At 54.3% G+C, this 16844-nt stretch overlaps 7 protein-coding genes across 7 annotated transcripts; 4 read left to right on the top strand and 3 right to left on the bottom strand.

Moving 5' to 3' along the window:
- Positions 1-750: 750 nt before the first annotated feature.
- ACO1O0_005258 (uncharacterized protein) lies at positions 751-2477 on the top strand (the record flags this gene model as incomplete). The annotated part of the gene is made up of 2 exons (XM_083194683.1): positions 751-907; positions 979-2477. The coding sequence occupies 2 exons, from the start codon at positions 751-753 to the stop codon at positions 2475-2477; spliced, it is 1656 nt and encodes a 551-aa protein (XP_083049596.1).
- A 3546-nt stretch (positions 2478-6023) lies between these two features.
- On the top strand, positions 6024-6365 carry ACO1O0_005259 (uncharacterized protein; the record flags this gene model as incomplete). The annotated part of the gene is made up of 2 exons (XM_083194684.1): positions 6024-6050; positions 6144-6365. The coding sequence occupies 2 exons, from the start codon at positions 6024-6026 to the stop codon at positions 6363-6365; spliced, it is 249 nt and encodes an 82-aa protein (XP_083049597.1).
- A 1539-nt stretch (positions 6366-7904) lies between these two features.
- On the bottom strand, positions 7905-8693 carry ACO1O0_005260 (uncharacterized protein; the record flags this gene model as incomplete). The annotated part of the gene is made up of 4 exons (XM_083194685.1): positions 7905-8062; positions 8136-8228; positions 8294-8395; positions 8492-8693. The coding sequence occupies 4 exons, from the start codon at positions 8691-8693 to the stop codon at positions 7905-7907; spliced, it is 555 nt and encodes a 184-aa protein (XP_083049598.1).
- An 894-nt stretch (positions 8694-9587) lies between these two features.
- Positions 9588-10259, top strand: ACO1O0_005261 (S-adenosyl-L-methionine-dependent methyltransferase; the record flags this gene model as incomplete). Its single annotated transcript, XM_083194686.1, has 1 exon — positions 9588-10259. The coding sequence occupies one exon, from the start codon at positions 9588-9590 to the stop codon at positions 10257-10259; it is 672 nt and encodes a 223-aa protein (XP_083049599.1).
- A 113-nt stretch (positions 10260-10372) lies between these two features.
- On the bottom strand, positions 10373-11503 carry ACO1O0_005262 (zinc finger MYND domain-containing protein; the record flags this gene model as incomplete). The annotated part of the gene is made up of 1 exon (XM_083194687.1): positions 10373-11503. One exon carries the CDS (start codon positions 11501-11503, stop codon positions 10373-10375), a length of 1131 nt encoding a protein of 376 aa, XP_083049600.1.
- Positions 11504-13616: 2113 nt separating this feature from the next.
- On the top strand, positions 13617-14651 carry ACO1O0_005263 (uncharacterized protein; the record flags this gene model as incomplete). The annotated part of the gene is made up of 1 exon (XM_083194688.1): positions 13617-14651. The coding sequence occupies one exon, from the start codon at positions 13617-13619 to the stop codon at positions 14649-14651; it is 1035 nt and encodes a 344-aa protein (XP_083049601.1).
- Positions 14652-15043: 392 nt separating this feature from the next.
- Positions 15044-16818, bottom strand: ACO1O0_005264 (uncharacterized protein; the record flags this gene model as incomplete). Its single annotated transcript, XM_083194689.1, has 5 exons — positions 15044-15304; positions 15372-15541; positions 15605-16465; positions 16522-16649; positions 16709-16818. 5 exons carry the CDS (start codon positions 16816-16818, stop codon positions 15044-15046), a joined length of 1530 nt encoding a protein of 509 aa, XP_083049602.1.
- Positions 16819-16844: the final 26 nt, after the last annotated feature.

A 16844-nucleotide genomic window follows, 5' to 3' on the forward strand; every position in this document is an offset into this window, starting at 1 on the left:
CGAGATAATACTATCGTGAGCACGCGGCCCTGTGACCCTGCGTCCATGCGTCCATGGACCTACAGTATTGAAGGAGTCGGTTGTCGTTGCTGGCAGGGCGTGATGTGCATCGGTGCATCGAACGATGCAAACGCATGCGGGGGATGATGGATCTCGGCTCCCCCGCGTCACCGCGTGCGCCTCTCGCACTTTATCAGTTTAGTTTAGCTTCGAGAATTGTTCTCGTGCCGGCGCCCGGCTTCGGCCTGCCTGGGGGTTGGGCCGCCCGAGCGCAGTGACTCCTCCAGTCTCCAGCTAGCTTGCCAACAGGAGTCTGCCAACAGCCTGACAGACCAACAGCACTCACTCGTCGTAGTACTCGTACTAATACTAGCACCACTTATGGATAGTTTGATACGAGTAGCCTGGTCGGTAATTCGCTCGGCCGTCCCGTGGCCCCCCAGGCCCCCCCAGGTTCCGTATGCAAGCCACGTTCCCATGGATGGCAATGGATGGGCAACAGGTCCACGGCTTATCTACGCCCGGTTGCCCAGGCTCCCTCATCTCCTCAGCTCTTGAACTCTGCGTGCTTTATTAGTATCCCCTTGCCGCAGCCAGAAACTTCAACCTTTCTGGTCACCTCCCGAGCGCAAGCCCAGAGCGTCAACCATCGCAAATAATCTAATAATCTGACCCCAGGCGAGCTTCGGTCCACCGCCATTCCCTGCAAGCACTCGAGCTTCGACTCGTCGACTCACCGTCCTTCACACCATGGGGGCGGAAAAGGAATACATGGGCAGTGTGCCCACCGACAGCCACGATGTCGAGTCCCCTTACCCCGAGGGACAAACCGAGTTCAGTCTGGCCGGCGAGGGCGCCCAGCTGGAGCGTGGTCTCAAGAGTCGTCACATCCAGTTCCTGGCTCTCGGTAAGTCGTGCGCCCGGTCGCCGAGGCCAAGATTCCTTCCCGCCGCCACTGGGGGCTAACCTCTTCCATAGGTGGTGCCATTGGCACAGGTCTCTTCGTCGGCTCCGGCGCCATTCTTGGCGACACTGGTCCCGCGCCTCTCTTCATGGGCTACCTGTCTATGATGATGGTTGTCTACTGCGTTATGAATATCCTCGCCGAGATTGCCACCTATCTACCCATGCGCGGTATCACTGTTCCCTACTTTGTCAACCGCTTTGTCGATCCTAGTCTGGCCTTTGCCGCTGGCTGGAACTACTGGTATGCGTACTCGATACTTGTCGGCGCCGAGGCCGTCGCTGCCGGAATCGTCATCTCATATTGGGAACCCCCGGTACACATTGCCGTGTGGATTGCGATTGTCCTCGTCGTCATGCTGCTGCTCAACATCCTCGCCGTCAGCCTGTTTGGCGAGGCCGAGTTCTGGTTTGCCAGCATCAAGTTCATCACCATTATGGGTCTCATCATCCTTGGCATCGTCATCTTTTTTGGCGGCGGGCCGAACCAGACCAAAGTACGCGGCTTCACCTACTGGAAGAACCCAGGCGCCTTCAAAGAGTACGGCGCGAAGGGGGCTACGGGCAACTTCCTCGCCTACTGGCACGCCTTCGCCGCGGCTGGGTTCGCCTTCATCACCTCTCCCGAGCTCATCGCCACTGCGGCTGGTGAGACGGTCGCTCCTCGACGCAATATCCCTAAGGCTGCTCGTCGCTTCATCTGGCGCCTGGCCATCTTTTACGGTGTCTCTTCGCTTCTCATCGGCATCCTGGTCCCTTACAACAATAAAGAGCTGTTGAGCAACAAGGGCTCGGGCAACGCCAGTGCCTCCCCGTTCGTTATTGGCATCCAGAACGTCGGCATTGACGTGCTCAACCACATCATCAACGCCGCTGTCCTGACCTCGGCTTGGTCCGCCGGTAACTCCTTCCTCTACTCTGGCAGCCGTGTCCTCTACTCGCTCTCCCTCAAAGGTCAGGCTCCACGGATCTTCAGCCGCACCAACCGAAACGGTGTCCCCTACGCTGCCGTCTTGGCGACCTGGGCGATTGGGCTGCTGGCCTTCCTCAACTCCTCCAAGTCCGGCGAGACCGTCTTCACGTGGTTCTCGAACATCTCGACCATCTCGGGCTACATCGCCTGGATCGTCGTCCTCATCACGTACATTCGCTTCCGCAAGGCCATGGTGCTCAACAACATCCTCTCCGAGCTGCCTTTCAAGACCCCCTTCCAGCCGTACCTGTCGTACTTCACCCTCTTCCTCATCACCCTGCTCACCCTCACAAACGGCTTCCAGTTCTTCATCAAGGGCCAGTGGGATGTGGAGGGCTTCATCGCCGCCTACATCACTATTCCTATCTTCCTCGTGCTCTACCTCGGCCACAAGATCTTCACCCGTAACTGGAAGTTCGCCATCCCCATATCCGAGATTGATGTCTTCTCGGGCAAGCAGGAGATGGATGAGCTAGCCGCGAGGGATGTTGTGCCGGTGGCTAAGAATGTCTGGATGAAGGTTTGGTATTGGATTGCCTAAGAAGAGTCTGTGCGGCGCGAGGAAACCTCGGACAGCAGAGTCCCGGGGTGGTATTCCGCATGTTTATTGTATGTGTATGATGAAGCGATGGTTGGATACCCTTACACATCTAGACTCTGGAACCATAATTAGATTGTATTCCTCTGTATTTTGACGCATGTTCTCTTCTGCAAGTTGGTCGGCCCCATTCAATCTGTTTGTTTTGTTGTGCCGCAAGTTCCTGGCCCATAGTACCACCGCGGTGGACTGATCAAACAAGTCGGCTCGGCGCCCTGAATGGCCCGAGTTTTGGACGACTACCGCAATCTCAGGATGGCCAGATAAAGAGGTTAGCAAAGTGAATCTAGTCATAATAAATTTCTTATTTACAACGTCCATTTCATTTTGTTAAGAGTATGCGACGGTGGGCATACTGAGATCTGTAACACCAGAGAGAACAAACATTTCAGCTTCACAACCATCATGTTTTCACCCCAGTATCCTCTTGTGACCTAGGTCAAAGGCAGAGAAAGCGACTGCATCGATGGTCTCCCAGTGGAACGACTGCAAGCCGTATCTATCACAGGGCTTTGTCACATCAAAGCTCCCTGGCTAATATTGCAAGCTTGCTAGGCGCATCTTGTCGGTTCCGAGATTCGGACACCAGACTTTGACTAACATACCTGGATGGGCGATTCTAAAACTAGTCATTTAGAACATGGGCGATGAAGATTTTCTTGCCCAGCTCCAAGCGGCGAAAAGGGGGAACACGAACTTCTCGGGGCTGACTTGGCGCTGCGAGAATGTAAATATGTCTCGTAGTATGACGGAGCTCGGTCCTCTACGCCCAACTATGTAGCAGCCATGGGCCACCGGCCTCCGACCCTCGTGCACTGGCCTAGCCACGTCGGTGGCTGCGATGAAGATATTTCCCTCAAGAGCTGATGAAGCAGGAGGTAGACAAACTGTAATATCCTGTGGAGTGCCTCATTTGGGACTCGGGTATCGCTACCATGGGTCTTCACGGCTTCGATTCGGACTCTGTCCGAATATCGGGACTCCTTGGACGCCCCGTCCTGAATCCTGATGACATGGTGGACCTGCTGGTGGATAACCTTCTTTTGAAATGCTAGGCACTTCCTGCATCCGCGCCTAGGGAGATTCGGTGAGACCGTGAGCTGAACTTTGTTGGGCAAGGGTACAATTGCCAACCCGATGGAGTCGCAGGGAATTTTCTTCTTTCTTTCTCCAAAACGAGTTTGGAGACTATCCGGAGTCGCCCGCGCTTGGGATGGGCTGCGGCTGCCCTGTCCCGTAGGGAAGATCACTTATCTGGTTGACGTGCTGGCAAGGCCGGGGAACTTCGAGAATTATTCGTCGGGGATGTAGCAAGAGCCGCAAATGGAAAAACTCGGGAGTGGTTGAGAGAGCAAGCAGAGACTCAAACAAGCCCGCCCTTGCATTTTCGTTATGGCAGCTTCTTCCGGGCGTCGTCTCACGTGGCACAATTTGCATATGCTGTGCGATGCCACGTCAAGGCTGCATGAATGCGCTGGCGTTGCACGTACTCGTACGAGTAGTATTATGTGATGAAAAGACGCGGTGACTTGGCGTCCTAGAGGTCACCAAAACCTCCATAATATTTAATCCTTGCAAGGATCGACATGGAAAACCTCTGCAGTAATAGCCGCCCAGCATGATGATCGTCCGGGAAGCTGGGCTAGGCAGTTGCGTGTTCCTGCGACGTGGCCAGCCTCGTGCTGCGTTTCAGCACAGGCTAGTACGGCGCATATCCGTGGTGTAATACTAGTAGTATTATTAGTTGGAATGTCGAATGCGGCAATTCTCCTATGTCAGCAGCAGTTCCAAGGGATACTGCTCTAGGCAGGTGGTTCGCGGGAATGGGGACGACGTCGATATAAGATTCAAGTGATTTCGAATTTGTGTTGACGGTGGAGTTCGGCAGCGAGGGCACATTCGGCTCCTACCATTCCCCAGACTAGTTTCCTAAGAGGGAAAGGATCCAGGAACGGGCGATGCAGGAACGACGGTGGACTGCCCAGTCAGGTGGACGGCAGCAAAACCAGTGAGGGAAGTCGCTGGGCAACTTGGGTTTAGCCTTCCTTGTGAAAGGCAATGGCGGAGGGACGGTGGGGCCCAATCAGGAGCGGCCAGGGCTGCGTCCGAAATTGAGCACAATTCTTTGCCCTCGACCTCGGCGCTTCTGTCGCAAGGGACAGGAGCTGGCGAGCTCACGACTGGCAAAGATTCCATCGCCTTACGTATTGGATTTACGCTCTCTACTCGGCCAAAGCGCGGGGCGCCTTGGCCTAATTTCCAGCTCCGCATCCCTTGCATGCTTGGTTGCAGGTTTGCCTGGGGACTCGGGAGGACTCCAGTGTGCCAAGCCGGGAGATCTCAGCGCAGGATTGCGGCGCGTCGCACGTGGAGGGGAGGACGAAATCATGAGAGAGGGGGTGATGATGAGTCTGTCTGTTCGCGATGGACATGGAACAGCGAACAGTATCAGCATCGTACTGCGCCATATAATACCGAGTATTACTCGTACACGGACGCACGAAGGAGACATCTTCACGGGTAATAACGGCGTTGCGACAGCGCCCAGACAGACGAATGGTCTCCGTGCCCTTGGCAAACTGGCCACCAGTTGCCACTGTCCACACCACCCTTTTCGCCGCCTAGCTCAGACAAAGTCGCGCGCCCTAATTTCCGCGTATTAGGCTCTGCATACCTTTATTATACTACCTGAGATATGTAACAGGTACTATTGGGTCTTGGGCCTAAAATGGCCTCGTGGGCCCTACTGGGTATGGCGCGCCTACCCCTTAGGTAACAGTGACATGGACCTGCCATGGCGGGATGTGGGCAGAACACCCGCTCTTTGGTCACTTGTACCATCTGTGAACGCCTCACAGCCGCCAGGGCTCACTTTGGCCCAGGTTCGCCAACTGGGGACAGCCCAGCTTCGTCTGCCCACTGGCTCAAGTCAGACAAACAATCTCGGCCCCTCGCCCACCGCCCACAGCCCGGCGCCCAAAATGGCCCATCTGGCGTCAACGGGCCAACGGCCTCCTCACTTGGTCACTGGCGGCGTCACTTGGGGCCTTGGCTGTGACGGCCCGCGTGTTTGCGTGTCACTGTGACCCTGCCTACCCAGCTTGCCTCCCCTTCTCACCACACCTGCGTTTCACCCTTTTTCAATCTTTCTTTCACCTCGTTTACCCTCGCTACCCTCTCACGAACAGGACTTCGTTGGCAAAGTCTCCCTGCTTGACCGCTTGCGGCACCTACATTCATTCATTCTTGACGTCCACAGACTCGCATTTGGATCCGAGTATCACTCACCTTCATTCGACACCACGCGATTGCTCTTCACCAACACCACCCACCACATCACTGCAACTTGACACTGCTCGACCGTTGATTCCAAACGCTTAACGCAACAAACCGCAGTCCGATCTCTGGGAGAAATTCTGATATCAATCTTGGATATCAACACCAGCACCCAACATCACCTTACACGACCCAAGTCAGACTCCACTCGCCATGCAGATCTCCAAGATCCTCTTCGCCGTCCTCCCGGCCCTTGCTCTCGCCGAGGACGGCCGCAGCACTACGACTTGCACCGCTACTACGACTCTCACCAAGACCATGACCCTTTCCCAGGTCCACACCGTCACCTCCTCCCAGTTCAACACCACTACCCCTAGCTCGACCCCCACCGAGAGCTTTAGCTCTGCCTTCACCTCCGCCCCCATCGCCACCACGACTGCGCCTGGCGATGAGCCCCCGGTGGTCACCGACAAGCCTGGCGCCGGCTCTGTTCTCGACGCCTCTCGCGTCGTCCTCGCTGGTGCTTTGGGTATGGTTGTCGTCGCCATGATCTAAGCTACGTCTCTGCTCAGCAAGATGCCAGCTTGCTTATGCTGATGGATGGCTCAGGGAGGCGGACGGATACACTGTATTCGTCAGTCACTCTTCTGCCATCCACATAACGGCGCAATGATCTCCTTTGTCACTTACTACCTTTGCCAATTGGCACTTTTACTTTGATTTTCCTTCGCGACGATGAACGATCAAAACGACATTTCGACGACAAAAGCGAACTTTCTTTTCGGCGTCTCTCCTCGATGTCCGCATAGACGCGTTCTTATCGACACTATTTTCCCCAACCGGACACATCAAACTTTCGATGTCCCCTTTTTATCGCCGCCTCCTTCTGGCACTCCCCATGAGAAGTACCCAGATAGGGGTGTTGATAAACTCCGACTTTTTTCTCGTCCCCAGTTCAACACTTGGATGTCTTCGGACCTGCAAAGACAGCCACGCCTCCGAGAGCAGGGTAGACCTCTTTGACCTCGACTCCGAAGCCTCTCACTTTCTATCGACACCTACTTATGCCATTGCAACTTTCTCCTCCTCCCGTGTGAGCAATTTTTCAGGCTTCGGGGTTGAGCGTCGAAGACATTTGAAAAAAAAAAATCATCATCATCTCTCTCGGAACGGCACCACAACTCGTATAGTGTGTATCGACTGGCTTGGACTATTTTCACTTTCAATTCTGACAACTATCCTCTCACTTTGGCCTTACGATGACGGAGGGGGCCAAGGACCGAGAGGACGGGGGTGTACGCATCGAGGAGGATATTCGCTTAAACTTTAACTTCTACCTACGGTTCAACGGGAACTTTGATTCATTTCTTGGAGATACCCCTTTGGAAGCGGAGTGGGGATCCGGAGATCAGGATACCGTGCCCGGGTCGCTCTCCCCGTGGGATTTGCAGCATTCTCTGGCACGGTTTCCTCGTTCTCTGGATGAGGCTTGTGGTCTTGGAGTATGCTGCCTTATTTTTCTTCTACTGTGTGCTACATTTCCGAAAGTTGGCTTGGTGGCTTTCAGGGGACGGTGTCGGGGCGGCGTATCGGAACATCTGTAGATAGCTTGATCGAGCAATCGATTTCTGATCGCAACCCAACATGAACTAACCTGTACCCATCTCGAGACGCGTGTGAATCAACCCCCTGGCTGGGCATAGCACTCACGCATAGTAGGGGAGTTCTAGTACTCGTAGTAGCTGGTGCGCCAGCTGTGAAACATCTGATTGTTTTGAACCAGAATGCCCAATTTAGTTGAGACATGTGGCATCGCGAAGTGCGACATCAAACTGGCGTCATCATCAAGTCGACAACGGCATTTGATCCCAAAACTTGTGACTGGTGACCACTCGTACTATATATTATACTCGTACACATGCAAACTAACTAGTTAGTACTTGTACTAGTAGCACTACAACTGGTATACAGAAAATCCAAAACCAATGCTGTCCATGCCGTGATGCAACACCCATATGCGCCGGTACCATGCTAACATGACCGCCCCCATCCCCCCCCCCCCCCCGCGGATACAACGCAGTCTTACATCGTCCCCTAGCTCTTCGGCGGGTTCACCCTCGCGCGCCAGTTCTTCGGCAGCGGATAGTTCGGCCCGTGCGGCTCCGTGGGCTTGGGGTACGCCTTGCACCACTGCTCCCTAGTCATGCGGGAGCCGCTATCGAGGAGGAACTTGGTGATGCTCTCGTTGAGCTCTGGGAATAAGGAGGGTCAGGTGGATAGATGATCGCAGAGGTACAGGAGGGGTTAAAGGCAGAGCCGGCTTACCATCGAGGGTCATCTCCCGTGCCGGCTGGAGGGACCATTCCTCGCGGTCGGGACCTTCGTGGACGAGGATCAGATCCTCGGGGACCTCGGTTCCTGGAGGGCCGACTATGAGTGGGAGCTCTCATGATAGGGGGAGGAGGAACTTCGACTCATCTCACCTTCCTGCACGCCGTAGACTATGACATTCTGCCCCCGAAACGTTCGGGCTACGTAGTGCTGCAAATACGGCGTATTGGGCCTCAGCGTCGCCCCATTCGGTGCTACATCCAAGAGCCGAAGGTCAGCCTCTCACCCTTCACCCTCCACACACACACACACACACCCGCGGGCGCGGAGGGCCAACCGCAACAACTCACACTTATAGTCCAGCTCCAGCGCCTTGGGTAGGACTTTCATTTCGCGCAGGCGCTTGCCCTCCTCGTGAGCGGTGGCGATGTCGTAGAAGGCCTCGGGGTTGTTGGTCTTGAAGGGCCGCAGCTTCACGCGCCAGCCGCTGTTGACGCGGAATAGTTCCTTGGGGAACCGCCGGTACGTCGCGATGGCGGCGCTTTTAGACATGATGGCATGGCGGGCCTGGTGGTGAAATGTTCAATGAGGTTGATATCTCACGATGAGGGTTTCAGTGCAGATCGCGAAGCTCGATAAACGAAAATTCGCGTTAGATGAATTGAACTGTGTTAACCGGGGGGTCTAAATTTATGGGGTCGTGATAACAACCAGTGACATTCGAGACCTGCACCTTGCATGTACGAGTAGTACTCCTATCCCTCCGGGGCCGAGCCCCATCTCTTGAAATCAACTTGAACATCAAACTCATGGGACGACTTCATCGTCGTCCCTACGCCTAAGTACTACCTTGTCATTAAGCAAAGCGAATTTAAATCAATGTAGTATGACGAAGATTATGCCCTGCGGAGCCTTCACTGGAGACGTTGGGTGGGAAAATCGAGGGGCTCTGAGGCCTGCGAGTGCTGCGTATAACCGCGGAGGCTTGCATCTGACTGCGAGGGCTGCGTCTGACTCCAAGGACGCACTTTGATGCCGATGACTCCGAGGGCTGCCGCTGCCTCTCATTGCAAGCGCCACATCGTTTGAACCTCTTCGTGCGATACGGTAAACGCAGTCATAGGTATTAATTTCGTCCCCGCTTTGCGTGACAAGTTATCATCCTGACCTCCATGTCAGCAATATCTGGCGTATCTTCATATCGATACTACATCAATCTAGTGCCCCAGTCAGTTGACTCATTCGGGCATGCGGGGCAACAGCTAGTTGCAACTTGTTGGCCCTGTCTCGAGAAGCAGCTGAATACGTGTAGATAAAGAGGCGGGCAGTTCCGTTCCCCTCACTTCCTGTTTCACCATACGACTTCACTTCACCAACTCAGAATTAGGAATCAGCCCAAAAAAAAACCCCAGTTAAACCGTAATTAGTTGCCCAATTGGCGTGAACATGGAGCCCCCTAAGGATGTCAAGGAGCGCCTCCGCGCGTCCTACAACTCCATGAGCAACACTTACAATGCCTGGACGGCACGCCACAACCATCTCCGCCTCGCCTACCTCGACGAGCTCCTCGCGCGCTGCCCCGAGCTGACATCCGAGGACGAAAAACACACCGTCCTCGAAGTCGGCTGTGGCGCGGGAAAGCCCTTCCTCGAGACGCTGCTCTCGCGCGCCCCGGCCGTCCATGCCCACGCCAACGACCTGTCCGACCTGCAGGTCGACCTCGCGCGCGCCAACCTGGCCGCCTACAAGGACCGCGTCGACTTCCACCCGGGTGACATGACCAAGCTGGACTTTGCGCCCGGGTCGCTCGCCGCCGTGGTGGGGCTGTACACCATCATCCACTTGGACCAGGAGGAGCAGGCTGCCATGCTGCGGAGGATCGGCGGGTGGCTGCGGCCCGGTGGCATCCTCGTGGCCAACTTCCCGGTGCACGAGACGGCGGGGGTTGTGTTTGAGGAGTGGCTGCACAAGGATGGGTGGATGTACTGGAGTGGCCTTGGCAAGGAGGGGACGGTTGACGCGCTCAAGGCGGGCGGGCTGGAGGTTGAGAAGGTTGAAGTCGAGGGTGATACGGAGGAGAAGTTCCTCTGGATTGTTGCTAGGAAGATTGGCAGCTAAGGTCTTCTTTCTCATGATCGAGGGATGTGGTATCTGGGGCGCAGGAATGCCTTGTCATCGGCGGTCCAACAATTCGTGGCCAGGGGGCAGTCCACTCTTGTTTAGGCCGGTGTTCATTCAGGCGAGTCGTGGACAAAAATATCATCGGTTTGTTCCTCGTCATCGACCTCCCATTCTCCCGCTTCTTCTTCTTCGAGCATGATACTCTCGGTCATGGGAACAGCGTGGGGGATGTCCACAAACGCCTGGTAGTTTCGTTGCAGGGCTATGACAGCTGGTTCGCTGGGCGGGCCCTTCAGATGGCGTAGCAGCGATGATTCTAAGTCGTCTTCTTCGTCGGTGATGTGGAAGACGTCCCAAAACCCTCCAGATGCATGCGATATGGCCCTGCATATCAGCCCGGCATGGTGCCTCAGCGTGGCAATATGATGCTCGAGATTCCTGCCGTTGCGGATGTCACTTATGATAGCGGCGTTGTTGAGGACGGCTGGAGTGGCGAGATGGAGCTGGATAGTAATAATGAGTTCGAGTGGGATGTTCTTGCGCATCTCCCTTAAGGTTATAAGTGTCTGTGCAATCTCACGCATCTTCAGCCATAGGCTGAGCTTGAGGAGAAAGGCCGGTATGAGCCTGCCCATCTCAAACACGGACTCAGATAGCCTAAGCGCTGCCGTGGGATCTTCAAGGATGTCGGAGTCGTCGTAGCGCCGGCGAAGTGCTACGGGGTCCTCACTATCGACGTAGTTGTCCTCCTCTTTGGCCCAGAATTTGAGAAAGTCGTAGCACTGTTGGTCCTCCCCGAGCCGCAGAAGCTGTGCGGGCATGCGGTGTCTAATCTCCAGGTCGTCGCGGCGGCACAGGCGCAGCATGTCGGCGTACTCACTAACGACCAGGAGGACGGCGTCTTCAGTGTCGATCCTGAGCAGCGCATCGGTGAAGGCATGGCGGGCTAACAGATAGTCTCTTGTCGCAAGAATGTCCCAGAAGAAGCCAACGCAGCTCTCAAAGACATTCAGCGGGACGGAGTAGAGACCGCCGATGCTATGGGCAGAGTCATAGCGTAGGCTCTCTTCTTCAGAGGCAAGGCGTAGGCGGGCATCTTCGATAAGGGTGCATGAGATGCTGTGGGGGCTCCGGTACCGAGCCTGGCGGTGGCTGCGGCAGTAGTGTACGACTTTGCAGTACTCGCAGCGTTGAAGGTTGGTCGTGCCAGAGCAGACCATGCAGCCCTTCTTGAGGTGCATTGAAGGATGGCTAAAGGTGTTTGTTCTGTTTGTCCAGACAAGTCTATGGGATCAGAACACGGTCCAATGAATTGATGGCGAAACGTGATGGTTAGGTTCGGCCTGGGCATGGATGGTGAATGGCGATGGTGGATGGCGATGGTGATGATGAAAGTGGGTAGCCCATTATCTATGTGTTCCTGTCGGCGGTCACGTTCCCTGACTGTACCTAGCTAGGTAGGTAGGTAGGTGAGTTCAGCCCATTAAAGTACCTGGTATTGATGAATCTATGAGCCGCACAGCAACAAAAGAAACAGGATGTTGAAAAAAGTTGACAAGACAAACTCAATAAGTACCTTACCTTCTTATATATATCTAGCCGCGATCCGAATTAACCCATTGTTCCTTTCCTTCTTCCAATACCACATAACCCACATCTCAATCCCTGCCTGACGCCTACTCATTGCCAACAACAAAATAACACAACACAACAACACAAGCAACACAAGCGCTCGCTATCACCATCATCACCAAATCATGGAGAACTCAGCAGCGCTGCAACCCGAGCCGAATCCTGCAGGCAAAATCCGGATTTTGCTACAGACAACTACGCACCTTGTGCCTGCCAGTGATCGCCAAGAAAAACTCACCTTTATTGAAAACACAGTCTGCCAACATCATTGGAAACGGAATTTCGATTCTACCTAAGAGCGCATGCTTTCGTTTCCACATGGCGACCACATCGGCATCGAGCACCGTAAATACTTTTTTTTAGTTGGTCACCACGGTTATGATCACACTATCCAAGAGGAAGAGGTACCAGTACTGTGGTATAAATGGACAGAAGGATCTCTATAAGTCGAATCATGTTAACCACATCTAATCTCACCCCTGTCTCAAGCTAACAAAGCTTCCAGCGTCCGAGCTCACGAGGAGCTCCCTTCCAAGATAAAGAAAGAACTTAAGAACTGGCCATTTACATGAGAGCGCAGGAAGTTTCACTGGCTTCCTAACGGGCGAATGAGAAATAACATCCAAAACACCGGCGCAAAATTATCCGGTCACTCTTCTGCCGTGGTATAACTGTTTATTGTAAAGAGAATCTCGAATTTTTACGGGAGTATCCAGAACATGCACAGTGGCTCAGGACTCACTTGGATTCCAAGTTGTGGGCTAAAATTGAACCGTTTTGCCATCTCTCTAGTGAAGTAGAGGAAAAAGAAAAAGGTTGCGGTCCTCGTTGAGCTAGATAGAGTTAGGTAAAACCAGTAAACAATAATCTTCTAAAAATATACATTCTTCACGCGATGCGACAGGTGTGGGCGATGGATGGTGGTCCAATTTGATATGCTCGTCAAAGAGCTCGAGACCTGTACCTATCTCCAACAACACAAATTCCTGATAGAACACTGCGATCCGTAGACAAACATCTTTGAACATAGATTTCTCACAAGGTGATCATGTAAGTCGACACGCTCGGCAAAGTGAACTCAGTTTCCTCTACCCTGTAGTCTTCTTCTCTACATAGTCGACTGGGCCCTGGTGCTGCCATAGAATCGGGCCATAGAACACCCTCAAGGAGTTCCATGTCGTCCACACTGCTCTCTTTGGGCCGTTTCGGCTGAGACCCTTCGCCAGTCAGAACCAAGCCCGATGAAGACTGTTAAGGGTCTCTGCGGGCCAACTTCATCCTGAACTAGTTTCCGTTTATTCTCCACCCGTTCTCCGGGGAACTGATAGTATCTTTGTAGTATCGATTTGTTCATCGCTCGCACTTCGAGTGCTGACAGTGATATTATGTCCTAAGATCGTTCGCAATGTATGTGCAGTATCAGTTCTCCTTATCCCCCCCCATTCTTCCTCTGCTTCTCCTCTTGAACCCAATTCATCGATAGTTCATATTTCAAAGTTCACGGTTACAGAGCCACTGAACAGGGAAGACGCACATGTATATAACGACCTCTCACTCTCAGTCCATCGGTGCTCTTCATCTCTCTCAGAAACGGCCTTACCAACCCTATCCATTAAAACTCAAGACAGCCAACACAACGAAACCATGGATAACCCATGGAAAAACCCTGCTATCAGGGTCTTCCACGACCGTTGCAGGGTCTGTCTGGAAAACTACGACACCATGATCCCCTGCGAGCTATGTGGGCTGTCCCTCTGGTGCTGCGCCCCGCACAAGGCCGAAGACTTCAATAACCACAGCTTTTTCTGCATGAACAAGATCATGCTTGATGACATTATCGAGGACACCAAGGACAAACTCGACGGCTACGTCGGCGACCAGTTTGACCTCTATAACTGGGACCTCATGGCACAGGTGGCCAGCACCCACGACAACCCGACCGAGTTGCTGGAACTGCACGAGACCTGGGTCAACACCGTCAGTTCCAAGGCAAACCTCCTGGCTTCCTGGGAGACCCGCAAGGCCACAGAGGTCTCGCTGGACATGTTCCTGAGCCTCAGGGGGTGCCCCTACATCAGCCGCAGGATGGTCGAGCGCACCATCCCCAACCTGCAGCTGAGGCTGGGCAAGTTGGAGTGCCTCGAGACACTCATCGATGGCATCGAGCAGCAGGCCGGGATTCACCTTGTGACCTTGGATATCTTCCTCAGGCCCCTAGAGCCCCACCCTGACATTGGCTTCCAGTTCCTCATCATCATCCTCAAGATTCTAGCCCTCCAGAGCCTGCGAGACATGGACAACCCGAACCGGCCTCTCGATCTCCCCTCCATTGGGCACTCGGGGCTCGTCGATCTCGAGAATCACATCCTCTTCCTGATCGGTCACCTGCACAGCGTCAACCCCTTCTTCTGGTCGGGGTTCTTCGACCCAAGCGTCTTCGTGCTGTTCCCCATCGACTCCTACGACAAGGACACCCCGGACCCCCGCCTGGGCTACCTGTGCCTCGGCCACATGTGCCTCGAGGACTGCGCATCCAGGCCCAAGCACGTCGCGCAGCTGGCGTATCTGGACGTGTTCTTGGCCGTCACACTCCTCGATGGCACCTGGGAGGCCATGCGCACTTTCATCAGGAGAGTGGTGTCGGAAGAGGAGATCGACCAGCGCTACGGGGAGCTGCGCGGCACTATTACCCAGGAACTCCCATCAGGCTGTATTCAAATGTGGTGGAATGATAATGTCATGGGTTCGGCTCCTTAGTGGGAGTGTTGGGGATGTTTTCTTTGTCCTTGCTTTTGTTTTGTTTGGCTATTGGCTTTTGCACCCGTGCTTTTGTCCCTTTTGGCTATTGACTTTTGCCGACTTTTGGATTTAGGTCGCCTATGTTCCTGCCCTTATTGATATGGTTGGCTTATTCTCTTTTGTCCAGTTAGCGATTGTTTTTCTTTTGGGGGGTGGGGGGCTTTGGATTTGGGTCGCCTGGGTTCATGTTCCTGCACTTGTTGATAGACAGGTAGTCTCACTAAGTAGTAATAAATGTTATTTTCTTTATCCTAATTTGTTCAAGCCCCTTTGTAGACAAGAGGTACTAGTATCCTTGTATATTCAAGAACGGAAAACTAGTGGTTCCCTGGTAGTTCCAGAGCATTCAATCAAGTCCTCCAGCGGAAACCAGGGTGTTTCCAGTCGAGGTCTCCAATCTGCTCAGGTGTCAAGCCCTCCAGCTCCACCGCCGCATCCCGCTGGTCGCGCTTCTTGTTGTCTCGCTTCATCCAGAACCAACCTGCAACTGCGACGAAGAACATGGTGCTGGCAGCCGCGAGGTTGAGCCCGTTGCCGATGTGGTAGTCGGGCGCGTCCCAACTGATGTAGCTCCATGTCGCGACAAGGCCACCGACGTTGCCGAACATGACCTTTTAGTTCCCAAGTCAGCTATCGGGGAAAAGGGGCTATGATAAAAATAAATGAAGTGGCACTCACATTTAACCCAATGGCGCTGCTGCGGGCCGTGTCACTGACAACGTTGGCGCTGATGTGAGCGTTTGACATGGGTCCCATCACCATGGAGGAACTGGTGATAAGAAACGTAGCACCGTATCGAACACTATTGACCTTCGATGCGAGGAACATGATGTATCCAATGACGGTCACTACAAATAATCTTGTCAGCATATCAAGCCATACGGGCAGGGGATAGTTCCAGGACAACGTACTCGGCGCACTGAGCGCAATCAAGACCTGTCTCCGGTCAAGGTACCAACTCAGGCCCGGGAAGGCCACGGTGAAGAAGGCGCCGACAACGTAGGGGGGCACGCTGTACAGCTGCTTCTTGACGACGCTGAAATCGGGATAGATGCTGCCCACAATAGTGGGCAGGAAGAAGGCCAAGCCCTGAACGATGATGCAGTTGAAGAGGAAGATGACAGCGACGTGGATGGCAACCGGGTTGGACATGCCGCGCCACAGCTTCTTGCGGTCCATACCATCGAGGACCTCGGTGGCGCCAACACGCTCCGATTTGACGCGCGCGATGCACAATTCCTTCTCTTCCTGGCTGAGCCACCTGGCCGTCTCGGGGCGGTCGGTGAGGGTGAAGAAGGATATGACGGATAGGGCGACGGTGACGATACCCTCAATAGCAAAGATCATGCGCCAGCGTTCGAGACCGCCAAAGTGGTCGAGCTTGAGGATGGCCGAGGCCAGCAGGCCGCCGAAGGCGCCTGCCAGAGGGGACATGACCATGTACAGCGATAGGCGGAACGTGAGCTCGGCGCGCTGGTACCATCGCGACAGGTAGTAGGCAATGCCCGGCAGCATGCCAGCCTCGAAGATGCCGAGGAGGAAGCGGACGCCGCAGATGGCGGCCCTGGTGTGGACAAAGGCGGTGGCGATGGAGGCGACGCCAAAGAGGAGAGAGGTGATGGGGATGAACCAGCCGGGGCCCATCCACTTGCAGCAGACACTAGAGGGGATCTCGAAGACGATGTACGAGATGTAGAAGATGGATAGGACTATGTTGTAGTCGTATCCCTTGAGGTTGAGATCCTCTTCCAGACCAGCGATGCGAGCATTTCCTAGTACTAGAGTCAGAGGAAACAATGCGGCGCAAGAACAGCTGAAGATGTCGTACCGATGTTGGCTCGGTCGATGAAGCAGAAGAGATAGAGGAGCGCGACGGTAGGGATGGTGCAGAGGTCAATCTTCAGGCGAAGCTTGCGCACAGCCGCGGGGTCGAACTGGACAAGCGAGTTGCCGTATCTGAAGTCGTAGGTCAGTAGTTGTAGTCGGCACATCAGAGGCATACGGCAAAGACTCACTCGTCAGTCGCCGCCTGGCCGCGCCCAGCGACTGAGTGGACATTGCCCTCGACGTGAACTTCCCCAGCGGCTTCGGTCTGGACATTCTTCTCGGTGCTTGGAGACGTCATGTTGGGCGCAGTCATCGGCAAGCAAC

Source organism: Amphichorda felina (assembly GCF_050947745.1).
Source record: "Amphichorda felina strain 45539 chromosome Unknown scaffold_5, whole genome shotgun sequence".
NCBI lineage: Eukaryota > Fungi > Ascomycota > Sordariomycetes > Hypocreales > Bionectriaceae > Amphichorda > Amphichorda felina.